The following is a 26,466-nucleotide window of genomic DNA, read 5'->3' as shown; positions in this document are numbered from 1 at the left end:
AGCCTCCTGCCGGCATCCCGGCGGGCGGTGCTTCCTGCTGCCAGGCAGGGCCAGGGCAGGGGGTGCACGGCGTGCCCCCCACACGGTTTTTCCGGGTGTCTCAGGAGGCAGGAAGCCGCAGCCTTCCCTCGGCTGCCCGGCAGTGCAGCATGCTGCCTCCAGACCTTCCGCCTCCCCAGGAGTACATGCCCAGGAGCACATGCCGCGAGGAAAGGTCAGGGCTGGGGGCTCGCACATGGACATCCGCGTGGGCACCGAACCACGGCATCCCCCCTGCCCGGGGCTCCGCGGGGGTGGCGGCGGCTCAGGCACGTTTCCAGCCGGAGAGCCAAGGGGCTGGGGGGGACTCCCAGGTCCTGCGGCTCCATCTGGCTCGGAGCTGGGGTGGGCGAGAGCCCACTTGTCCCCTGTGCCCCCTCGGCGCTGTAGCCGCGAGGACGGGGCGGAGGGGACCGTGTGAGCACCGTGGCCGGAGCGGCGAGCGTGCCCCGAGGAAAGGGAGGGGAGAGGTGAGCCCAAGCACCAGGCAGAGACACCCCCAGGGAATCAGGGGTCCCACCGCAGTCCCCTCCCACCCTGCCTGGGACCGGAGCGTCCCCGCGTCCCCTCCCCACGAGCATTGCCAGCTGCCTGACCTTGCGCCTCTGGAGCTGCCGAGACTCTGGGGTGAAGTTTGCCGAGCCCTCTTTGTTTCGGTGCCCGCACTGCGAGGGCTGGGGCCCCCCACCCTCTCCCGGACACCGCCGGGGGCTGGCTCAGACCCCGGCCGGACCCCCGGTGTTCGGGGACATGGTTGGGGGAGCAGCTGCGCCCCCCGCCCCGAGCGCCCCCGGCTCCCCCCCGCCTCCGGCAGCCGCACCGGCGGCCGCGTGCTCCTCCCGAGCCCTTGGGCAGCGGCGGCGGCAGCTTCCTGAGCCGGAGACAATGCTGCTGCGTCACCCACATGCGGTTCCCAGCAATGCTTTGCAACGGGAAGATGGCAGAAGAAAAAGCGAGCGAGGGAGCGGAGGGCAGAGCCGCGCTGCTGCAGCGCCGGGAGGGGCTGGGACAGCGGGGATTGGCGCAGGGTCCGGGCGGCGCTGCCCACCGGCCTCCCCGGGCTCCCTCCCTCCGCCGCCGCAATCCGAGATGCCGGGGCCAGGCTCCCCGGGGCCGGGGACAGCGTGGCGGAGAGCCCTCACCGCGTCCCGCTCACGCCCAGCCGCCCCGACGCCTTTCTTTTGTCTGCTCCGAGCCGGGTTTTGGATCTGGGAGACCCCAGTGGGGTGAGCGGGGCTTTGGGATGTAGGCAAAGGGTCGTCCCCCTTGCAGCCCCCTCCAGGGACTGCACCCCGTACTCTCCCGACCTGGATGGATGAATCGTCCCTGGGAAACATCCGGCCAGCCAAGTTTGGGAGCACCCGTATTCCCAAAGGCACACCGGGGACTAAACCACTAGAGGGGGACAGATCCATGCCGGGTGATCAAGGTGTCCTCAGTCAGCCCCAGCTCCCAAAGACCCCCACCCCCACCCCCAGCTACACACTGCAATTAAAATGGAGGAAACTCCTGAAATAAAGCAAAACAGCGGCTGCTCCCACTCCTGATATAGCCAAAGCATGTATCTGCAGGCCTAGCTACAGCTTTGTGTTTCCAGGAAGCCAGTCACATCCCGACCTGGGTCCAGACTGTCGCCACCTGAACTGCCAATGACACCCTTGGGTCCTCGTGGCCCACATGCCCAAGTGCTGTGTGTGTGACCAGTGCTGCCATCCCACCTCTCAGAAAGGGAGACCTTCCTGGCACAGCTCACAGGCCACCCTCAACTTCCTCATCCATCCCTGAAGGATACAAACCCCATTCCTTACCAAGTCCTCCCGGTGCCCCATTGCTCAGCCAGGTATGTGGGCAATGCCAGACCAGAGGCTTTGAGATGAGGTCCTGGAGAGAGTCCTGAGATGAGCCTCCTGGGGAGGCTCTCTTTGTTTCTACAATCCTTGGTGCTCCAGCAGCATCAAGGAGAGTCCAAATATAACCCATTCATGCCAGGCCACAGGGCTCTGGCTTCAGAATTGTCAGACCTGCTGTGCTGGCTTATCACCATCCTTCTCTAAAGTCCAGTGGTGGAAACCAGCACACCTCAGGAGTCAGAAAGGATGGACAGGAGCAGTCAAAAGACAACAGGACCTCTCAGAAATTCCCTCTTTGACAGTGATCCCTCCAACGACCCCATGCTCAGGATTTTCAGACAATCCCTCCCGCCAGAGCTGGAAGCACATCTTTGTCACATCCAAAGTGCCACGTCCCACCATGTGACGCTCCAGGCTCAACTCATGACAGGATACATACTTTTCCACATGACCCAATTTAGAGAGATCCAGAAATCGTGATCACCACACAAGAGGCTGTGGGACAAGGCAGCATTTTCCTGCTCCATGCCTGCTACCCTCTGCCTGGGGACACTGGATAGAAGAGGGTGCCAGGAAGCGTGGTAGGACATCTGATCTGAGGGGCAGATCAAGGATGTCTGGGTGAGAAAACACCACATTCTGACCCTGGGGAGCACAGACCAAAGTGGGGTTTTTCCCAACAGTCCTTGGCCACATCCCAGGTCCATAAATGACCTTACCTGGTGCCACAAGGACAAGAACACCAGCTGCAGATTGATGGCCCTAGTTAAAAGGTTTAGCTAGAAATGTCTTAGCCTTTTTCAGGTTTTACAAGTCAATCTATACTGGCCAGTTCCATCACCTCTATGGAAAAGTTGAAGTTAGAAGAGTGGTTTGACAAACTTGTCCCACTTTCTCCAGCCACCATAGGGTGGTGACTAAGCATCTTTGTGCCTTGAGGATGCCAGTCGTGAGGGCCAGAATCCTTCTGAACCTCCAAGGACAGCCAGCTTTAAGGAGCAAAACCTCAGGGAAATTGTCTGGGACCACAGGGATTGTCACCTGCAGCTCACAACCAGACACAGGGATGGGGGGGGGGAGTCACACCAAAACCAGAGGCACAGATTCATTTGCTCCAAAATATTAACAAATTCTTTGAAAAGGTCTCAAAACCCAACTGAACACCAACAACCTTGACTGCTCTGCCTTCAAAACACCCAACACCAGCCTCCTTTTCTCAGTCCAAGGGTGAGACATGGTGGTCAGAGCTTATGCTCCTCCAGAGCATCACACAGGGGCTCGGAACCACATGTGTCACGTACTCTAAGGTCACAGCACACACAGAAGGCTTGAAAAGCCACAGGAAACCAGAAGTGCAGCCTTTAACAGCACCAACATCCACTCCTTCAGTCAGCACAGCCCACCCCTGGGACCTCAGAGCTGGATGTCAGCTTTGATACAGGCAAGAAGCTGAACAGATCACCATCAGCAAGTAGGGGAGAAGGTGGTAACTGGTTTTAGGGACTAAAATGGACTTGTGGGGAATAAAGTGAGGCTGATGGTCTCACTTCAGTGCTGAAGGGGCTAAAACACCAAAGCTCATGGGGTCAGCTCAACAGGTCTGGCAGACAAAGGGAAATAAAACCCCAAACAATCCTCACCGGCCTTAAAAAGTTGACTCATGTTACTTCAGGTCACACCCTGGGCAAACAATCCAAAGAAACAAGGCCAAATCCACCTGGGCAAGGACAGGGCTCCAACTGACAAGGAGTCCATAGGTAGAACTGGAAGTGAACTGCATCTCCAAGAGGCACTTTGCACTGACACCCATGAGGGACCCAGCCAGGGCTCAGAGGGTCCCCAGAGGGGTCTCAGCCACACTGGCTGGGAGCACTCACTGCTCCTGCTACCCTGACCCAAAATCCAAGGGCTGTCCCTCAGGTGTGACATCAGCCTCATGCAGAGGAAGAGGAGGACACAGAGCCTGCAGACACATCACCCCCTGCCCCAGGACAGGTCAGGGTCAAGCCTTTTCACTTCCAATACGACAATGAAGCAGATGCAACCTGGCATCCCCCAGGAATGCCAGTCCCTGTGGCAGTCCCAGGCCTACCTTGACGTCAGCGATGAGGGCATCCTCATCCTCGATGCCAGTAGGAACACACTTCTTGTGCAGAGGGAGCGACTCCAGCTTGTCCACAAGGCAGCGCAGCCCCTCCAGCTCGAACTGCGTCAAGTGCACCTTCCTGTTCTTGCGTGGGCTGCCCCCGGTGGGGTCCCAGGCCTGGCCGTTTTGGGAGCCCCGGCTGGAGTCGGAAGAGTCTATGGATGGGGTCTTCTTCAGACCTGGCAGGCTGCTCCGGCAGCTCCTGCCCAGTTCATCATAGTCCACATTGGCACCATTGGCGATGGGGCTGGTGAGGATGGATCGCCTCGTGACCGGCCGCCTGGGCTCCTTCCCTGCTGCATCCTCCTCCTCGTCCTCCTCCTCCTCCTCTTCCATGTTCACCGAGTCCGAGGAGCTCAGCTCCATGTCTACCATGATGGAGAGAGAGTGAGAGCACAGTGGGCAGGCTTTCAGCTTCTAGAGGAATCCCACCCAGCCACAACAGATACATATGGGGACAAGGAAAGGGGAAAGGAGGGGACACGTAGCAGCTGGAAAAGAACAGCTAAAACTCTTTCCCATTCCTGGTTTGTTTTGTGGGAATGCAAGGCAACAGATACAGAAAAACATCCCAGAGGAAAAGACAGCAACGTCCTAGACAGAATTTTATGGAATCCTAGAATAGTTTGGGTTGGAAGGGACCTAAAAGGTCATCTTGTCCAACCCCTCTGCCATGGGCCCAGGCATTTTCCATTACATCAGGTTGCTCAAAGCCCTGGCCAACCTAATTTTGTTTTGGAGGGCTTGGGATCTCCAGCCACTTGGTCCTGGGAGTGACTCAGGACCTTGATCCTACCTTCATGACAGGAAAAAGAGGATGTGGACTCACTCATGACTGTGAGGTCGCTGAGCCCTTGCAAGTAACTTTAACAGCACTTAAACCCCTGCACGTAGCATCCCTGACCAGCCAGAGATCATTCCTGCCCCAGAGCCCACAGCACTGTGCTGGTCACTGCAACTTCCCTCCACCTCTTGTGTGACAGGCTTTGTGTGTCCCAACAAAGCCAGGAACTGGTGTGCTGGTTTTGCAGCTCTGAGGAACCTGGGCTGTCGCAGGGGCAAAGGAGGAAGCAGAAGTCTGGTTGGTTTTGGCTTCTTCCTCAGAGGAACACCCAGCCCACCATGCTGTTGAGCCAGTACCCCAGCAGGAAGATGTAATGAACCAGTCTGGCAGGGGCAAGGAAGGAATAAGGGCTGGGCTTACCCATACTGAGCGATTCCTTCTGGAAGTCCTTGGTGAGGTGCGAGCGGCTGGTGATGCAGTACACGTAACGCTCCAGCACGTACCAACACATCTCGTAATAGAAGGGGTAACGAAACTTATTTGGGACCTGCAAAACAAGGCAAGAGGGTCTGCTCAGGCCTCCTTCACCACCATTGCACTCACAGTTCTATTACTGCTGCCTCAAAGTAGAGCAATCCCCTCTGGAGACAGGAAACACGTGTCCATGTGTAACAGCATCATTCCTGCTTCTGGCAGCCTGATGGGATTCTCCTTGCAGAAGGATGTTATCACCAGGCAGGGCACAGACCAGGCACTACTCGCTTGCCAAGCCATTAATATTTCATTTCTCTTTGTCAGGGTTGCAGCTCTTCCCCCACAGACCTTCTAATCACGAGTACCTGAGAAACTGACAGATGCCACAACAGGTTTGGCCGAGTGTCCAACACAGCCCAGGTGTGTCCTGAAGCTTCTCTGCAGGAGCTGAGCACTGCAGGCCCACATCTCCCCAAGTAACAAGCAAGAACACCCATGTGCCTGCCTGTTTCCCCCCACCCTTCCTGCTCCTGGCTCTCCCACAGGTCCTTACCCGCGTGCGGTCTTCAATGCTGTAGATCCGAAGCTGCATAGGGATGTTGAAGCTGTGTAAGAAGTTGCCCCCAAAAACCAGCGTGTCCATGGGAGTGTACACAGCATGGATCCAACCTTGGAGAGAAAGGAGAGTTGGAAGAATCCTGAGCAACAAGATGACGTCAAGGTCTCACAACTTCCAGTCCTTTTCCATCTCTGAGGAATTCTGCTCTTCCAAGCAGGGCTGTCAAATCTGCACCACCTTCACATCACTCAGATAAGCCCACCCTGACAGTTGCACCTTCATCTGTATCCAGGTTAGCTGCAAGCACAAGACTGGCTACTGACCCCTTGTCACATCAACCAGGCCTAAAAGCAGCTGGGGGCTACAATGGGACCATACAGACCCCAAGTCATAGAACACCAAACCCATTTGGCCCCCTTTCACAGTTTTTTGTCATCCTGGTGTCGTTCTATATTGTTTCCTAATTGTGTTGGGTCTAAGAACATCAGCAACAATGAAAACAGTTTACCAAAGTCTGTTCCAACAATTAAAACACCCTTAAAGTAACTTAGGTTCCAGCTCTGTTATCTCCAAGGCTAAGCAATCCAGCCAAGTCCAACATTTGGGGAATTCCAGAACAGGTTTCCTTAAGGCAAAGCCACTCAGTTCAAAAGAGGTGTTAGTTGTGATAACAGGACTCAAATAAGTAAGTTGTGCAATCCCTGTTGTTTTCTGTTCCTGGTCCTGCTGAAAACTACAACTCTGCAGAGGTGTCATGAGAAACTCAGGAAGCTGAGGAGCCTGGACTAACCTTGGGCCAGCCTGTCCTCAACCTGCACTGTTCTGGGTGTCAACCCCACAGGATCTGGGAAAGCCTTCTCTGATAGTTAATCAAGTGTGATGTGAGCCAGCCACAGCTTTCCTGTCACTTGGGCTGAATCCACAATGCCATGACAGGCGTGTTCTGGGAGGTGGGAAGCAAGAGGACAGAGCCACATCACATCTCCTTCTCCCAGTCACCCATGAGGAAGCTAAATCCTGCCTGTGTTCAAGAGTTTCAGTGTCTCACCAGAACCCTGGCCAAAGCCAGGATGCCCCTGCCCACGCTGTGGTACCTGAGGGGATGACAAAGGTGTAGCCCTGCTTGAGCTCGATGCGCTGGCACTCCGACACTCTATCCCCAAGAAAAATGTCTCCCTGCTTCCCTGAGAGAAGCCAGTTTTCATAGAGCTCCAGGTTCTGGGGTGTAGGAGGGATCAGCCAGAAGATCTGCAAATAAAGACAGCACACATATATAAGTCCTCGTATAATGAACAGTTACTGACTATCCCCTGCTTCTTCCAAACATCTGAATCTCTTCCTTTCCCCTCTCTCAGAGAAATTCCCGGTAATATGTCCTCAATAGATGCCCCTCTAAAGAGGTCAAGCAGCTAAGCAAGGTCTTTCCCAACCTGACACACTGAGTGCCACAGGTAGCTTGAGCTTGGGATGCTTTTTAAGTATTTACATCAGAATCAAGAGATGTAGAGCCCAGGAAAGACACCAGAGTGCTAAAGACAAGGAGATATTTACCTGAGTATTTCTGCCACGTTAGAGCTACAACTGAACTAGAGATCAGCACCTGTCTGCCTCCACGTAATATAAGTTTAGGGTGGAAAGACCTCAGTTTGCTGTCTGGGACCTGCATCCTCAAGGATTAACAGGAGAACAGACTAACATCCACTGTCCTAAAGCACCTGTAGTTGTTCCAACAGGGACTGTCCTACCTTTCCCCCTCGGTGGATGTGGTACCACACAGAAGTGCCACCAAAGTCCACATGAAAATCTGTGTAGCAGCCCTTGACACTCATCAGACAGTACCTGGTGGAAAAAAAGGTGATGGTAAGTTGAAAATGAGTGGTCATCCATGTTTTGGAGCAGATATAACACATTCAAAGGGAATGGGCCCCCTAAACCCAGGCCAATGGCTCAGAGCAGTGCCAGAAGCCACGTGATTCCCCTCCTTCCACACAGCCAACGGGGCTTAAATAACTGACTGCAGTGTCCTTACAAGTGTCACCCACAAAATAAACAGGGAGACTGTGCCTCCTGCTTCCCCCTGGTACAAACTGCTGCTCCCTTGGGCAGTTCTCTTGCAAGGGATGCTTTGCTGGCTGCCACAGCTCAGGAAGTCACTTACTTCTGCACCTTGGGATACTGCATCTCCAGGATAGCATTTGTAGACTCTGTCTGACTCTCCTTCAGGTGTCTGGGCCACATATTATCAACCCAGTCAATCAAATCCACCTACGGCAGAAAGGTGGGAGATGTGAACAGAGAGAAAAGGGGCACAGCAAACCCTTCTGCTAATTGCAGGTGGCAACCCCCTTTTTGTTCCCGTCCCAGAGCCAGCAACCTTCCCAGTGCCACTGGGTAAATCCCACACATAAAGAACTTAGGATCAGATGTTCTGATGCCAGCACCAGGCTTACATAAAAAACATGCAGGGCAGCATTCATCTCCTAGGGTGGGATTCAACTCCCTAAGCTTCAGAAGAGCCAGCGATGTTCAGGTTCCCTCTGCAGTTTACAGGGAGAAGTGAATGGCCCTACACAGCTGCCCCTTCCCTTCCACTATCTGCAGAGGGAGTTCAGGATGTCCATTCCATCAATCCCACTTTCCACTTTTCAGTAAGAGCAACTTGTTTTCCCACCACAAAACAGCTTTCTGCCCCTCTTTCAGCACACCTCCAATCCTGGTGTCCTCTGCCCTCAGAGACTTCAGCACTTGGCACCAGAAACCCTCCCTTCCACACTGCACAACCCTCTGGAGCTCCACTTCCACGTCTCCAATTGCTGACAGCTAATCATCTTTCTGCAGAGTTACATGCCAGGGACTTGCCCATGGTCATGACAGCCTGACTGGGAGATCAGCTCCAGTAGCTTCCAGAGCACACTCTGTTGAGAGCCCACGCAAGTTCCGAGAAGCCCCTCTCCTCCTGCATTCCAGTGCCAAGAGGACCAGGGAAAGGATATCCCCGCGGAAGGAAGAGCCATGCTCACCGTGGCAGGTCTCTGCACTAGGTTCTCCAGTTTGGTGTGGCTGAACTCCAGGCTGATGACATTGTAAAGCTTCTCCCTCTCCTCCTCTGGCGTTTCGTAGTATCGTGCCCACTGTGCCATGGACATCTCGATGTCTCGCTGTGTGTTCACATCCATGACATCCACCATCCGTCGGCTCCCTGCCACAACACACACACGTCACTGCAACTGGCCCTGTGCACAATGCACCACTCAGAAGACTCCAGGAGATGAGATCCTCAGAGAAGCCACCCACACAAGTGTGATGTCTTGGCCTCTCCCAGAACTTCCACACCCACATCAAACAGAAGCTGCTTCAGGTCAAATTAGACCCAAGAAGGTGATCCCCGGGGTAAGGGCAGCTCAGGTCCAACTAGCTGCACTCTGGGGAGCCACGAGACCTCAGCTTAAACCCAAAGAGTCTCCCCATTCCTCCCTACCTGCAGGAGGTGACACTTACCGACACACAGTCGCACATCATTTACACTGAAGTCTGGATCCGGCATCCTGCAGGACAAACACCTTGCTCAGAAACCATCATGTGCTTCTGGTGCAGACCCTCCCCACCTGTAACCCAGGTATTGCACCCTGAAGGTGCTGCTTTGGGGTGTGTGCAGACCATGGCATTAGATCTGTAGGGGCGCAAGTCTGGGGTGAAACAGCAGGACAAACTTCTGGCTCAGGAAGCAGATTTGGGAATAGGATGTACCATCTCCAGAGCACAAGTTGTTGTACAGTGACTTCTGGCAAAGGAGCTAAGCAATCCCAGCCCTCGTTTTAGAGGCTGCTTGTGTGAGTTATCCCAATCCAAAGGCATAGCCAGACCAGTACATGCAGTATATTCCACTGACACAGCAGAACCACTCCAACTGTTTGTACTGGCACACTTCTCTGTACAAACACTGCTGTCACAGGCAGAACAGCCTGGCAGCCATTCGAGCAGCTCTTGACCCAGAGAAATACCCAAAAGCTCAGGAGAAATCTAGTTTCAGCCACACTCTAATCCTCAGTATCAAATCTCTGCCCTCCCAAGTCACCGAGCAGTTAAAACTGAGCCTGGCACAACTTCCTACCTAATTCACCCCAGTACAGAACATCCTGCACTGGATGAGATGTCACCCACCCATTCACAGCCAGTTGGGGGGGGGGTTCAGAGCAGTGCTGCTGATACTGGCTCAGAGAGTTTGTGAGGGGTCATTTATTCCTCTAATCATTGTATTAATCAACTCCCAAAAAACACTGACCCAGCTTTACACTCAAAGCTGTAAATCTCAATGAATGTACTGCAGCAAGAGAGACACAGAGCAGTTTAGAAGTTGGATAAAGCAGGCTGGAATTCTGGAAAATGCCAGAAATACTACAAATTGTTTGACTCTCTGGCAATAGATGCCTATGTTACTAGGAAAGAAACCCAGCCAGACGTTGCATCAGAGCAGCAGTGGGACCTTCCAGACATTTGGTGGAATTCTGATCACCCACAGCCAATTCAGTACTCTCATTTTTAGTCCAAAAAGACTAATAAGAACGGGATAACCGAGGTGGAAGATATTTCTCTCTGCTCACTGCACATTAAGGACAGTGTGGACAGGACACAGTCATACCAGTTCGGCAGAGCCAGGATCAGATCCCACACAATGTGCGGAGATGAAGGAATTGGGCCAGTCACCCACCACTCTGTGCCCCCAACACTTACTTTATCCCCAGGCCATCTGAGCTCCTGAAGATGAGAGGGTCCCTCAGGCCACCCCGCTGGATGTACTCAACTGTGAAGTCTGGTGCAGGGAGACAAGAAGAGGGAAGGTTTAGGGGAGGCTCCTTCAGAGGATACACTGAGGTCAAAGCATCCCTGGAGATCTCTAGTCCAACCCTGCTCCCAGCAAACTGACTTCTGACTCAGATCAGGCCATTCAGGGCAGTTAAGACTTGAGAACCTCCTCCTATCTCTGTGGTCAGCTAAAGAAAACCTTGTTCCTCATGTTTTTACACTCTTTTGGAGATCCTGGAACTCCTTTGCAGCAGTTCTGGGAGCAACATGGTGTGTGCTGCTGACAAGCCTCAGACAGGCCCCCCAGAGAAGTGGGAGTTTGGTCCAACAGGGAAAACAGCTCAGATTTTGGTCCTCAGTTTCCTGGAAAGCTCACAGCCAAGCAAGAGATGCCTTGAAGAAGTGCTCCTCCCTCCAAGAAATCCTCCCAAGGTTGTGTGATGAAAAGCCATCCCACTGAGCTGTGTGCGTGGTGAAAGGAAGGGGAGAGATCCCACACAGTCCTTGAATTAAACATCTCATAGACAACATGTGGCTGCAATTACAGGTGGTGACCCAGGAGAACCCTCCCATTCCTGGCTTCCACATGTCCCAGCCAACCTGCAACGCTGCAGATCAGCTCCCTGCTCTCCGGATGAAGCAGCTGCCATGGCATTTCCCTACACACATTCCCTGGTAGCAGCCCTGCTTACTGAATAGCAGCCCCAAGACAAACCTTTGCCTTCCATGAAGACCACAAAGGTGGAGTTAAACTTGTTGGTGGACAGCTTTTCCTCGAGGTCAAATGTCCTCTTCCCTTCAATTTCATCGTCGGAGATTCCATCGTCCTCGTAACGCCGCCTCATCGTGCCACGCTGAGGGGAGAACACACCTCAGGGAGTGAGGGAAGAGTTACAGACCAGGAACAACCAGAGCCTCCTCCCAAACCAGCACAGCTCAGCCAGGGGCCCTGGGGGAACCTGGACCTAAAACACACCACTGAAACATCAGATACGCTCTTCCTGCATCCACATTTGTGCAAGTTGGGCTGTATGGGAGAGAGAGGATCATTCCTGATGAATTCTAACACAGAAATACAGGAGGAGGGGAGAGAGTTCAGAATAACTGAGGCAAAGAAAAAAAGAATCAGTTGCCCATTTTTACAGGTGCATCAGTATTTTGCTGCACTAGAGGTAAAGACACTTTGTGAATTTAAATGTCTGCCAGAATACCAAGTGATAAAGGAAGAGTTTACGCTGGAGACAAAATTCTCAAGTTTTCATGTTTGGCCAGGCCTGTACATGAAAGGTGATTTATTCCCTTGTTTGTGTGGGGAGGACTAGCAGAGGGGAAGGAACCCTTTTCTTACAGGGTCAAGTCCATCTGTGTGGGGATTCCTGACAGACATCCTCTTCTGGCATTGCTGGATCTGTAAATAATTAGTGTCCCCAGCTGTTGGCCACCTGGCTGGGGAGTAGCCAAGCTCTGGCAGAACCCTGCGTGGGAATGCTCCCCAAATCCCCCCCAGATAAAAGGCAACCTGCTCTGAATTAGCCAAGCTAATTTAATCCCCCCAATTAGGGATGCTCCGTATCAAGCGTGCACACCAACTGTTGGGCCAGCAGACAGCCAGGATGGGATAGGAGGTGACACAGCTGCTGTCACATCTGTGGCAGTGTCACAGCCATAGCAACACCACTGGAACCAGCCACGGACCATGAAAGAGAAAGGACTCCCTCATACACATGCACTGCCTTAAAGAAATTCTTAAAATTAGTTAGTTTAACCAGTGCAGGAGGATGTAGGGACATTAACAACAGGGCTTTCCACCCACCCCCTGTAACATTTAATTTTAACTGACAATTTTAAGCAGGCTGATGGGTCCACAAGGAGTTCCCCAGCCATCGAGGCAGAGCCATTTATCTGCTGTTAACACCTCATTGACTGTGCTCAGCTTTCCAACTCCCTGGACGACAGAAACCTGAACGACAGGGGTACAAACAGCTTATCTGCCAGGCAGGAACAACTCCTCCTGAATGGGGCACTTCAGAAAGATCCTGAAACAAGGGTCTGTCCCTCTCAGAGCTTGAATGGCTCTGAGGATTAAACAATCAAGAAAAGAGATGTGTGTTTGCTGTCCTTTGTCTTAAGCCCTCCACTAAAGATGGAGAGAAAATGGGAATACTTTCTTTCCCTGTTTTTAATAATACAAAGATAAAACTCTCCTTAATTACAGGTTTTAGAAAGACAGAAAAACGCATTTTAAAAAAACCCACAAACAAAGGGAGGTGGCGTCAGCATAACTGACCTGTTCCTGGGGAACACCTGAAATTTCACACTGGGCTGTGCGCACTAAAAACTGGAATTGCCAAATGCCCACTCTGCTTCTAAACTGAGACTGCCTCTTCAGAGGATATGCATCAGAGCATGAAGTTAGAGATGTAGAAGTTTTATGGCTGTGTTGTATCAAAGGATGAGTCCACCTTGCAAAGCACTTTTCCTTAGAAATCACAGAATCCGTTAACCCAGCGTGGTGCTCAGCTTTAAAATGAGGGCACAGAGCACATGTAAATCCCCTTCCAGCAGGACTATCTTTTCCCTTTTCCCAATCCCAGGCAAGCCTAGGATTACAGGTCCGAGCAGGCAGCTCTCTGTCACTAACTAGAGGATGTGCATAATGAGGCAAAGGATTCTGGGCTCTGTAGTCCATGGTCTCACCTGCTTTGGGATCAGGTGGGTGGTGGCTCACTGCAGGACCAGGCTGCCCCTTTACCCCAGACACTCACTTTTAGGAGGAAAAGCATCTCTTTTGTCTTCACTGGGTACAAAACCTCACGAGTGGGAGGAAAAGGTTTGGCACAGAATTCTGGCAAGAAGAGGCTATATTCAAATCAGTCCCTTAATAACTTATATTTGGTTCCCAGGCTGGAAATCTGCATGGTATTTCAGGGCTCCTAGGTAAGTGTACCTTAACTAGGAGCAAGGTTACATTGGGCTAAAACTCAGGTAAGTCCCATTTGAGCGCAAGTCTCAGGAAACCTGGGCTGGAACACAGCTCCAGGCACAGACATGATGACCAGTCATTGTCTGTCCTTCTGGAAGTGGCACCAAGCCAGCACAGGCTCTGGATTGTGTAGAGCAGCTAATTCAACAGCAGTGTGACCATGTGGCTGGGCCTGATCCCAATCCCTCTGGTGCCATAGGCGGATGCTGGACATGCCATGAACAGGAGCTCCTGCTCCCTTTCCCATCTACCCACTCCAGCTTTAGTGCCCAGTCACTCCAGTTTGGCATCTGGATCATGAGATCACTTTGTCTTGGCTAATCCTGAGCACAAACTTGGAGGACAGATCCCACTCCCACCTTCTGTGAATGTGCAGTAAATGACCTGGTCCCTCACTAACAAATCTGGAGGCTTTATGACCAAACAAATATGATGTGTCTCAGGAGGCCACACCACCAGACCAGCCTGCTGTGGATTCACATTACATGAAACTACACTCCATCTGGATCCACCCATGGATCTGCGCTGTGGGATCCGGGAACCCTTCAGACTCTTTTCCCAGAACTCTTTCACAGCACAGCCTCCAAGACAAACAGGTTGGAACCTTCAACCCAAACCACTATGATAAGGCAACCACACCAAAAGTGCACACACCAGAAAACAGGCAGGAACACCTTAAACTCGAACTCCTTTGCAATGGGGAAACAGGGATGCAAAACACAGAAGGAAGGGGATTGTCTCCTCCAGCCCAGCAAATTCCAAAGTCTATTGCTCTTGTCATCAGCGAAGCATCAGCCACAAAACTCCCTCAGCTCTGCCTGCTCCTGTGGGCAGGGAAGAGTTTGGCCTCCTAATTGGCACAGCATGTAGGAAAGCAGGATCCCAGCAGTGGCTGAGGACCCAAAAGCACAATACAAACAGCTCCCATCCCATCCTACCCAGCCGGGGCCACAGCGCTTTCATGTCATTGTTGTCTTGGAAGGGTGGGGAAAAACAATATTTCAGGGCCTGCAGAGCAGGCAGGAGGAAGGAAAGGCTTCTGTGCTTCCAAGAGTGCGTTTTGAGAGAGGCAGCATCTGCAGCGTTCCCCTCCTGGAGTCTGCAGCTCCCTCACAGAACAGTTACACAAACCATGGTCCCCCAGCTCCCCAAACTGGGTCTCTGTATGAGGATGGATGTGGTCAGTGGATGCTCCAAGACCCCCTTTCCTCTCTGATGTGTTTTTATCCTCCCCTGACACGCAGGGAATTGCTGCCTGGTTAAATAACTGCTACAGGTGACACCTGCAAAGCCACAGCAGGCTAATGACAACCTCACCTTCCCCCTGCACACACTCAGCTGTGCAAATCCTTCTGGCAGCACTGAGTTTGACCTCTTCCTGGGAAGAGCCAGCTACCTTTGTCTCACAGCCTGTGCCAGGAATGGGGCTTGGCTAAGTACCCCTTCCCAGAAGATTCATACAGCCCTCCTAACTCTTCTTCCTGCTCCTTGGAGCAAGCCCATCCAGGCAGGTCTCACCAGAGAACACAAGCAATTCCCAGCCCTGGGCTCTCAGACTAGGACCACTTCTTCCTGGGGGTGGCTCTGCTACTGGGAGCTCTTCCAATGTCAACCAGTTCAGCCAGGGATGCACAACTTCCAAAAAGAAGATCAGCAGACACCCCCAAAACTGCCATCTGTAAAAGTGTCCCAGGTGAAGTTCAACTCCAGTGAAGCAAGAGATCAAGTCAGGCCCATAACATACACGAGTGTTCAGCAGCAATATTAAAATAGCCCATTTTTTTCCAGCTTTCTGTTAGGATTCAGGCATTTTTCACCCTGCTGAGAGTTTTTCACCCTTCTTTTTACTAAGGAAGAACTGACAGGTGGTCCAAACCCTTTCTCCCTGTGTCAGGCAGGGTCAAGAAAAGGTAGTCTATTCATCCTCCAAGACCAGCCACCTGCCCTTCACCATTCCTTTCTGGCCCTCTTGGGTGCCACTCAATTAATGCAGGAAAAAGGAAGCAGGAATATTAATCCTGCTGACAGCTATCCCTTCTATTCTGATCTTTTCACCTGCAGTCTCCTTCTCCCAAGGAAAGTGCCTCATGTAGCTCCACAGTGGTACTCTTCAAAACTTCCTTGGAAACTTCTTTCCGTGGAGCACAACCCTCTCTAACAGCAAAGGAACTGACATCAGCTGAAGAGAGCCAGAAAACCTCTCTCCTGTGGATTTTTTTTGAGAGAAGAACAAGTACAAGGTCACATCTGAAAAAAAGAACAAGCCGTCCTTTCGCTGACAGAGCCTCCTGTATTTACAGACTGAAACCAACACACACCACAGTATTTTAGTCACTTCCTGTCCTGTCTGCTGCCATCCCCTCCCTCATCTCCCAACAACTCCGGGAACCTCCTCCTGCTGGGTCACAGCTCCTTCTCCCTCTTCAGGAGACCACAGCACCCTCACTTTTCCTCTCCCTATGCTTGTTGTCTTTCCAGAGCAGCTTCCCTGGTGTGAGGCCTCCCACAACTCTCCTTTATTCCTTTAGAGAAAAAAAGTTGACATGAAGAATGCAGTGAAGTTTCATCTCCATTTCCAAAATCCCTCCTTCCAGGTATTAACTTCCACCTGGTTCCCAGTATATGTATAGAACAGTGTGATTTACCAGTGAATTTCTTTTCCTCACCCCATCCCTTTATAGGTTTACTTTGCCCAAAATGCACCCAAATCGATAATAACAAGCATCAAACTGGTAATAAACCAACAAGCTCAACTCTCCTCAGTTTAGGAATTTAACTTCTCCCATATTTTTTTACAGCAAACAACTGTGGCTCTTGCCCAGATAAATTCAGACCATCAACACCCAAACTTGTGTATGGGTGTTTTGATTTCGATTGTGGCAAAGAGCAGCATCCAGAATTCTGCCTCTGAGAGCTTGTCCTGAGAATCTCCAGCAATTTTATCCATGGGAATGGGCTCTATTCTTCTGGAGAGGCACAAGGCAGCCTGACAGGAGAATGGACAAGTAGGCTGTGATCAGACTCAAGGTGGAGCAGGTGCCAAAGCCAGAACAGACTATGCAGGGAAGATCTTCCCTTGCAAGTGTTTCCAGATACACCAAGAAGCAAGGCACCCAGATTACGACACCCAATCAGGAGCCTGCCAGGTCACTGCTTATCTTAAGCACAGGAGCTCTTTTTTTCTCTATCCCTCTCCTCCAAGCCTGCACCTCCCACTTCAGCTCCGGAACAGAGCTCCAAGCTCTGGAGCATAAGCACAGCAGAGAAGCAGCAGGTTCCTCCTGTGCCTCCCCACCTCCAGGCACTTCAGTTTTTCCTCAGCTCCTCTTCTTCCTGTCACTCTTGGGGTACAAAGAGTCCTACAGAGATAGGTCCATGTTGTTCTGTTAATATTTTGGCTCTGCAGAGCCAAACAACTGCAAGTGCCTGGGAGATGATCAATAAAGCAGTCCTGGACTCCCTGCTCCACCAAATAGAAGGAGGCACCACTTAGGATCTGAAGAACAGGCCATAATCACCCCAAGAGGAACCCAAGAACCAAACCATCAAGCTTAACTCAGGTTTAACACCCCTCACCATCTCCTGTCTCTCTCAAAACCTGGAGAGCAGAACAGGCGTATCCCAGGTGGCACATCCCTGGACAAAGACGGACTCAAAGCACCAGGCCGGGAGTAAACAGAATCTAGGCAGAACTGGAGCCCTTCCAGGCTTCACAGCTCCAGGAGAGATTCCTATCACGAGCAGGGCTGGCAGCGCTTCAGAACGACCGGGGAGAACGCTTTGGTTTGCACTTCTGGGTTACAAAATTGAATGTACACAAGAAGTAATTGGGGAATTGGAGCAAGGTGGGAGGAGGCAGGTAGGGAGACAGCATGGATGGGCCAAGGAGAAGTCCAGCAGCTGCTGCTAAACCACACACTGACCAGCCAGAGCAGCAAAACCACGAGGCAGAGGAACATGCTAGATCAGAACACAGATGGGCAGGTCTGGCAACAGTCCCAAAACGGAAGCACTGCTCTTAGGGAAGGATACAGCTCCTCACTCCAGTCACCTGCAGCCTATGTCACACTCAGACACTGCCTCCACTGGCTTTCACGGCACTACTAAGCCCCCCACTGCCTACACCTACCACCAGCCAGAGCACCTGGCACCTGGACAAACCCTGCCTGGATTCCATGACAGGTTGAAGCAGCTCCTGCACGACCATCAAACCCTCCAGCATGCTCCATTCCAGGGCTGAACACTGACCCTCTGAGTGTTAAAAGGCATCCTTCGACATTCTCATTTCTCAAGGAGACTGAGAAACCCCCTTGAATTACATCCCACCACTTCCAAATCAGAAGAATTCCAAGGAAAAAAAAACTTGTGTGGAGCCCTCTCCCTGCCAGGTGTCCCCAGCACATGCCCTGTACAGTTGGTTAGATGAGCACTACCACCTCTGCTACTCCTTTTGTCTTGTGCAGTAAAGCAACAAAGTCTCCCCAAAATGGAACAAAGTAGATCAAACTTCCTCCAAAAAGGCAAGATTGAAGATTATACACATTTAATTCGTTTTCCCACTACTGAGCCCACACAGAGAAGAAGGCAGAGACCCAGGACAGAGGACAAACAGAGCCATGAGCACTCAGAGGTGCAGCTCACTCTGCAGAAGCAGGTCAGCCCTAAGTGACTTCACTCCTCCCTGGGACAGCCAGAGCACCTGTCTCCAACACCGTGGGGGATCAGAGGATTAGCCTGGATTTTTTAATCAGGGAAAAACTCACCCTCCAAATTTCCCAGGGTCCCAACCCAACCCTGCAGAAACCTGTTGCCAGTTCTGTCCCATCATACCGACTGAACGAGGCTGGACCACCAGAGGACTTGGATAACAAAAACACAGGAAGCTTTGAGGTTTGTACTGCAATTCCTGCTAAGCTGACACTGTTCTTTAAAGGGAACAGCAACAGGCTGCCTGAATTGTAGTTTATAGGGCTGAGGATGCTTAGGAAGAAAGAAAACAACATAGGGCCGTTGGGAAGAACACGGACAATGTGTGAAACCAGCTACTAGGAAGGACATTTCCTCCACACTCTGTGCTGTTACACCATCCCTACACACTCTCCCTCCCCCTCTGTTCCACAAGGAGCCCAGGACTTGTCCCTTCCTTGCTCCAAATGGGGCAAAGGGGCTCAGTGACACATGGAAATATTTATGCACAGCAAATTAAAGACACTGAGGCAGTCTGACCTTAAAGGAGCATGCATTGCCAGCCCTCTCCTTTCTACTTCCAGCTGCTTCAGTTCAATCCTGAGATTACATGGGTACATGGAAGAGCTGGGACAACTTTTATCAACTGATATTTTCTCCCAAACTCTGTCAAGATTGCCTCAAACATGACATGATTCTGCTCTCAACTCCCAACCCTGAGGACCAGCACCAACAAAAACCACAGACGATGCTCACACCCCAGAGCCTCTTCCTTGACCTAAAATGGTGTGTGGGGCAGCTTTATTAAAGCTCTTTAGTGCACAGAGTGATGGCTAAAACGCGTAAAATTCATCACCCTGCAACCCTGGGCAGATTTCAGCCCAAAAACTTCTCTGGTTCAAGTTCCTGGAACTTCCACAGGGATTCAGAATCCCTGGACATCCAGCTCGTGCTGTTTCTACAGCAACACAGATGCACAAGCATGGACACAGAGAAACAGAACAGACAGAATCCCCATCCAACAGATTCATCTCCTCTCCCCCACCATGGATTAACAGGCCACACTTTGTCACCAGGTTTATCTCCTTGGCCCCCAAAAATCATCAGTGCCCTTGCCAAGGGAGATCTGCAGGTGTCCAAAGGTGGGCAGCATGTGGAGCTCAGGCCACTGTGAAAAGGAAAGAAGAACACCAAAGTTCCTCACAGTGCTCAAAAGGCTCACCCACCATTCCCTCCTCTGGAATCAGCAACACTCTTTTATCAGCAGCAGCACCAGACATCTCAACCTCATTCCCCTCGTACATTTCCAGAGGACGGGATTAGGGCAGCACCTTGTTTCTCCACCTTCTGAGCACACCACCACTTCCCTACACGTGTCATTTCTCCCCCAAACCCAGCCAGTGACCTGCAGATCCCTGTCTGGGTGGTTCCTGACATGATTAAGAAGGTGCTGGGCGTGCAGGGACTGCTCTCCTGACTTGTCGGTGTCACCTCCAGCTGGGATAACCCCGTGAAAAATCCCCTCCTGATTACTACGGGAGACATAAATACAACTTGTTTGGTAACTCACAGGTAACTTGAAGTGCTCCTGTGCTGTCAGGCTCCTTGCTTAGTCAGCACTGCAGCTCCCAGGACACACTCAAGGCACAACCAGGCTTGGGATAGTAAGAATCCAGCAGAGATATTCACCTCTTGCATCCCTTTCTGCTGACATGGAACATCCAGTTGGTTTCAGGGATATATTCTCCCATGGACCAGCACACTCATGCATCTTGCAGGATCTATATGCTCCAAGGAATTTCTAAAGCTTTCCAAGAATAGCCTTCAGTTGCTGCTAGCTTCCACCAAAGCCTTGCACAGACCAAATCTGAACAGTCCCTAAATTATTTAGAGCTCAATTATTACACCTGGGTCATTTGCAGTGACTCATTTGTAGTGTGTCCAGTTTGAGGCATGTGGGAGAGATTAATTACTCTCCTTGCATGGGTCCTGTCTAGACTGGGAAACTGAGGTGTGTCCAGCAGACCAGGGACGTTTGGTCAGACTGGGCACATAGCAGAGGAACTCTGAGCACTTCCAGGCAGTGGGAGGGCGCTTGGCTTGACAGGAATTGCCAGTGTCACATTTCAAATGGAGGTGTGTGATATAAAACTACCCAAATTCTCACTCAGTGCATGTGGCTTCAGTGTCTGTGGGAACAACACAGGCAGGGTCATCCCAGTACACACACAGGAGTCCCAAGTCAGTGGGAGCAGCCCTGGGATAATCAGTATCCAGCAGGACTGGCCTCTGCCAAGCACACATCTGGGGGTGACAAACACCAGCAACCTCAAGGAATCATTACCTGGCACTGAACAGCTTTACAGGACAAACAAAAAGTCAGGTTGAACCTGATGGGATTGCTCCTTGCATCCCACTGTTGGGATAGCATGAGCCATTCGAGATGGAGCAACACAAGGAGAGCAGAAAGCTGCATCCTCCTCTTTGCCATCTTACCTGACACAAGCTCTGTCCTGCCAGCCCACAGCCTGCTCCCCCTGACCTCCCTTTCAGCTTTGAGGCCATTTATCCCTATCCTGTGGGGATAAGGGCTGGAATTTTGTAATGAGTGTCCTGCGAACATGCATGGACCTTCCTGGGCCCATGGCTTGTGTCCTGCATTGACACCACCCCAACCAGTAGAAAGGATTTGGTACCTCCAATACAAATAAGTCAGAAAACACAAGATTCCAGCTGCTGTGACTCCAGGCATCCGTCAGAGCCAGCAGTGTCATCACTCAGGCACAGGCAGTGCACTCCTGGAGTCACTCCACAGCACACACAGTTGTGGGAGGACAAACCTCATCCTCCACACTCCCCAAGCTTCATCCCTCAGCTGATGCCTCCGCGTGCTGTAAAGCCCATTTGAACTCTCTCCCAGGGGAGAGCGTGGACACCGACATGTAAGGACAGGTTTGGCAACTGCTGTTTACAGGAGAGGCCTCAGGTTTTGGCTGGTAGAAACAGGCAGAGGCCTCCTCTCAAATTTCACGTAAGGATCTGACCAGAGGGCAGGACAGTGCTAGGGCAGGACACGGACAGCCCCAAGCCATGGGAGAGACAGCTTTTCCCTCCCTGGCTCCCCTCTCACCTCCCAAATACTCCACAGCACTTGACACCAGGCAGGGCTTCTCCTCCAAAAGCCCATTTCCATTCATGGGTGTCACAACCACCTCCCACAACCAAAATAAGGGTGACACTGCACCCAGACAGGGATGGTCGTTTGGGGGCAGCAGCCTGACACCCTCAGAGCTGTGGCTCTGCCCCAGAGAGCACCCACAGCCCCGAGGGAGGGTGAGGCTTCTCCTCGGGCTCTCTCCAGCAGCAAAGCCAGTTTAAGAGGTTCCTACCCCACCCTGTCTCCCCATCTCACACTTCCACTTCTCCAGCCTTGTCAGGTTTGCTGGTGGGGCAGGTAGTTCACTACCCCAGCACAGACAACAACTTGGATTAGGTGCTTCCCCACTGCCAACTTCCATCCAGGGCCACAATCCCTAATTCCCTGAGGCATCGTTCAGCTCAGGGGCATCAGCTCCTGAGGCACTGACTGAGGGAGGGAGAAAACCTCTTAAACCAGCTCTGCCACCCCAGCAATCCTAACTGGGAACCACACCCTGACATACAGACTGCTGACTTGACAGCAGCGGGGAGACCATGATGGGCAGGATCTGTCCTCTGGATAACAGCACTCTCCTGCTGTGCTCCCAAGCCATTCCAAAGTGATCCAGTGCTGCTGCCCTTCATTCCTCACCCTGATCATTGTCACTGAAAGCCCCCGGCATCACTCTGGTGATGTGCTAATCCCAGCCTGCAATTCACAGGGTCTTGCTACTCTTAGCTCACAGCAAAGGCCTGGCAAAGGGAGCCCTGGAGCAGGGAGAAGGAGAGATTTCCTCACAGTCCAGCACCCAGGAATACACAATGACTCCCCTGCAGAAGGACAGGCAGACTCTGTGAGGAAACACAGCACCAGGTCGACTGAACTTCTTTATTCTTGCCTTTGGGAAGTCCAGGCTCCTCGTGGGGAGCCTGGTGTGACATGGGCTGGGTGCAACCACCCAGTGACAGCCAGTGAAGACTTCCAAGTCTCCAAGAGGGACCGTGGCATTGTTAGTGCCAGGGCTGGACTGTCACTCAGGCACAGGACACAATGGAGCATTTCAGCTTCTCCATTAAGGGCCTGCAAAACACACAACTCCAGCTTGAAAAGCTGGCACCTCAGAAGAATTGCCTCGTTAGGCAGCCGAGGAGAACATTTATACAGAATGAGGAGAAAACTACTCCTGCAAGTCCCATCCTCCACCACTCAGCCCCGAATCTCTGGGAGAGGAACATGTCCTCTCCACCCTCATACAGCATCACCCACCGCCTCTATGAGCCTCACCAGGACACAGCTGCTCCCACAGTTTTTTTTGGATGGGTGCAAGGCATCCTCCTAGTGATATCCCTGCCTCCTGAGAAACTCATCCAGGCCTTTATAATCCTAGGAGTCATGGATACAGAGCCTGAACTTGGGAGCAAGCACAAGTTAGAACAGTGCAACCCACCTAATCTGTCATTGCGCCACAGGGGGATGTGTGAACTGGCAGAGAATTCTTGTAGGAGTGAGACTACACCCGGAGCAGAGGTGAATTTCTCCTCCAAACCCAGATCTTTCCCCAACACTGACAAATTCATTCAGAAAACAGACACACATCAGATTTTTGTTGAACCAGAGGAAGGCAACAGTACTACAAACTAAATAAAAAAACATAAAACATTCAAGATTTCCTCTATTTCCCGATGGAAAACAGTCAGGAAAAAGATGCTGTTGCTGTGATTACCTGACACACCAGAAAACAAACTTTTTTTGCCATCTCAGGCCATCAAAACATGCAATTAATTCAGCTCCTTCACCACTATAAACTATTCTAGTCCAGGCTGTCTGGCTACTTAGATTATATTTTTTAAATATATATTTGTTTTGCTGTCACACACACACTGAACCCCAGTCACACACAGTTGATAGCAGCAGAAACACTGTACTAACCAACTACCTGCTTCCTTACCTGGAACTTTTAATTTAGGCCTACTAAAACTAGCTCCCAAGTCCAAGGCATACACAGGATATTCAAATAAGTCATATTCAGCACTTTTGCCTTCCTTGATAATTCAAATTATGCTTTACAGAAGAAAAATAATCATCTTTTAAAGGCACTTCAACAAGGGAGCGTCACCAACACAGCGAGAGCACGGAATGAGCTGGAAGTTTCCAGGAAAAGCAAGGCATGAGGTAAAGCTGTCCCCCCACACAGGGGTCATGCCTCCTCCTCTGGGCCACAGGCCAGCCCAGAGAACACACACACAAGTCCAGGTGAGCCTCATGCTCTGCTTGCTGCACATGTGCCTTCCCAAACCCCTTAAGCACCGAGGTCATCAGTGTACAGGCATTTATCCAGCTTAGCACATTCTGCTGGAGCCCAGCCCACCTGCATCAGGACACCAACTCTCACTGATTTTTATTTGACAGATCAGAAGCATTTTTAAACCATTTTTATCCATGGCTGATAGCCCCCTTCACCTGTTGTGTCTTTATCCAGAGGTTTTGGGTTAGTCCTGGGTCATTCCCCAGTCAAACCAGCACCTTGAGTTGTGTCCTGCACACTTGTGGGAACCAGTGTGCCAGGATGAGGGAGGAGGTGAGATTGTTGCTGTTGCCAAGTTAAAACATCCACCAATACACTTGGGAGCTCTCCACCACCCTTTCCATGGCCAGCACCCAGAACTGAAGGCAAAGCTTAACGCCAAATACCACATGGCCTCACACCAAATGAGTCCAGAGTATTAAAGGATAAGGATTTACCTTTATGGGCAGCACCTTGAAGGTGAGAGAACAGGTAGTGCTCTGACTCAGAGAGCAACACCATCACAGAGCTGCCACTTGCCCTTCCTAGGGGTTTACAACTGCCTCAAAACCATGTGGGAGACACAGCAGCTTTCCTGGGATCTCCGGGAATATCATCTCAGACTCTCAGAGTAGCTGCTCCCAAGCTGTTCCCAATCACAGCCCAGTTCCCAGACCATGGGATTCACGCAGTCCCCCCAAACAGCATCACAAACACCAGACAAGCCAGAGCTCCTGACAGGGCCTAACTGGGACCTGACTGCTGGAACAGCTCCCTCCAAAAGAACACAATGAAAGACACAGGCACAAGAAAACCAGCTTCAGGCTGAAGTTTTCTCGGACTTCACAGCACACTCAAACCAAGGCCCACAGAACAGTCACACACAGTGTTTCGACTCATCTCCTTGTTCCAGACACACAGACAAAACCTGTTGTGACAAACTACAGTGACACTTCTTTCATGTCCCTATCCCAAAGCTCCTTACTCAGCCTCCAACCCTCCCCTCTTCCAGAGCCCAGTAGTCAAATTCCCTTCAACCTTGGTGACACAAAAGAACCCACAAAGACACTGCCAGGCAAGCTCACCCCTCTGGGCAGGCTGCAGCCATCCACCATAAGCCTGTTTGGGTTGATCAACCCTCCTGCCAGGAAAAGCCTTCTCCTCCTCCAGTTCCAACAGAACCAAGAGCAGAACTGGATTGTTTAGGGCCAATACTGACCAGTCTTTGGCTGTAACGGATCCGCTCTTCCTCAGGCTCCATCTCCGACTCCTCTGAAGAGAGTGAAAAGGACACGCCAGGACTGCTGTCTTCGTCCTCTTCCTCCTTGGAAGCCAGAGGGAAACAATGAAGCAGGACATAGAGACACAGGACACCTATACCCCCCACCTCCCTGCTCTTTTTGGGACTGACCCCACAACCCTGTGCAGCGCTAAGAGAACACAGTGGCTGAGCCCACCTCAACTTTTAAGGCTCCCATTCTAATTTAGGCACGACCCAGTAAATGACTTCACCAGCTGCTCTGTAATCTGACAGGACCTGCAAGTCTCTCATCGGGAAAAGGCCTTTGCTCCACTCTACCACCAGCCCAAACAGCAGCTCCGTTTGTGGGCTGGTGGTATCCACTGGGCCCACAGTGGGACAAGAGACAGGGAAGGTGCTGTCAAACCCTCAGTGGCAGTCAGGGAGCAGCCTGGCTTCCCCAAAATAATGCATTAGAGAATCAACTCCTCCAAACAACACAACCACTGTCCTCGGGATCTCCTCTACTGTGGCATTTGGGAGAAGCTACACCAGCACAGAACATCTCCCATGAGCAGGGAAGGCACATGGGATCTCCCCTACATACAGCACCCAAGCAGGGAAGCACTCAGGGATCTAACTCCTAACTTGACAAGACCCAAATGCTTGGATTTCCAAATGTGCCACCTGGTGACATCGCACACCAACCTGGGAAAACCTCCCGAGGCTCAGATGGCATCTACACTCTTTTTTTTTTTTTTTTTTAAGGAAGAGGAAGGAACCAAAGCCCGGGTATATCGAAGCTCTTAATCCCCAGGACTATGTCTAAGCCAGACCTTCAGGGGAAAGGGTCAGGGAAAGAGGGTCGGGGAAGGGGATCTGCCACCCCGTGTAGCCTTATAGAACCGCTACCACCATGTAGAGAGAACTTGCTCTCTCCTGCTCCTCCCTGATCCTCGGGTTTGACAGCAGATCATCTCCAGTCCCGCCAACACCTTCCCCACCCCTGCCTCCCTTCGATCCCCGGGACCAGGACTCCCGGCTCGGCCGAGGGAGGCAGTTTCCCCGCACTTGCTGAACTCTGTTTATAAACAACCGGACAGCCGGGAGCGCAGCGCGCCCGCCCCGCCGCGGGGCGCGGGGGAGACCCCCGACCCTCCAGGCGCCCCCGGCCCGGCCCCGCCGGGGCAGGGCGGACGGCGGGGGGCAGGGAGGGTCCCCGGGGAGCTGTCAGCCGGCACCCGCCGCCCCCTCCCCAACTTCCCGGCGCGGCCCCCGGGGGCCCGGACTCTGGGAGACCCGCCCCCCCCCGCTCCCGCCCGGCCCCGCGCCCGCGCCCCGCGCCCGCCCCGGGGGGCGGCCGGTGACCCCCGGGGTGCTCACCAGGTCTCTCCTGCGCCTTTGTCCTCTTCTGCCGCCGGCAGGGGGGGGGAACAGAACACACGGAGGAGGGGGGAACCCCCCGGGTCAGCAGCGATC

The 26,466-nt window shown here is 52.1% G+C and overlaps 1 protein-coding gene across 2 annotated transcripts in view; it reads right to left on the bottom strand.

The window, feature by feature from the left end:
- KDM2A (lysine demethylase 2A) overlaps positions 1-26,466 on the bottom strand; it is a 35,944-nt gene extending 9,478 nt beyond the window's left edge. Inside the window, exons 1-12 of one of the 2 annotated variants that reach the window (XM_027670109.1) lie at positions 26,371-26,466; positions 24,967-25,071; positions 11,371-11,509; positions 10,584-10,662; positions 9,351-9,397; positions 8,873-9,051; positions 8,011-8,117; positions 7,598-7,691; positions 6,947-7,100; positions 5,847-5,962; positions 5,240-5,366; positions 3,982-4,403 (exon numbers count right to left, since the gene is read on the bottom strand). In XM_027670109.1, coding sequence (XP_027525910.1) covers positions 3,982-4,403; positions 5,240-5,366; positions 5,847-5,962; positions 6,947-7,100; positions 7,598-7,691; positions 8,011-8,117; positions 8,873-9,051; positions 9,351-9,397; positions 10,584-10,662; positions 11,371-11,509; positions 24,967-25,008 — 1,506 coding nt within the window. In that variant the 5' untranslated portion in view covers positions 25,009-25,071; positions 26,371-26,466. Of the gene's footprint in view, positions 1-635; positions 1,021-3,981; positions 4,404-5,239; positions 5,367-5,846; positions 5,963-6,946; positions 7,101-7,597; positions 7,692-8,010; positions 8,118-8,872; positions 9,052-9,350; positions 9,398-10,583; positions 10,663-11,370; positions 11,510-24,966; positions 25,072-26,370 lie in introns of those variants that run through there. The other variant, XM_027670110.1, reaches the window with a different exon arrangement.

This window comes from Corapipo altera, unplaced genomic scaffold (genome assembly GCF_003945725.1).
Source record: "Corapipo altera isolate COAL_440 unplaced genomic scaffold, ASM394572v1 61249, whole genome shotgun sequence".
Lineage (NCBI taxonomy): Eukaryota > Metazoa > Chordata > Aves > Passeriformes > Pipridae > Corapipo > Corapipo altera.
Note: the sequence above shows the minus strand (reverse complement) of the source record. Positions and strands in the feature narration are given on the sequence as shown.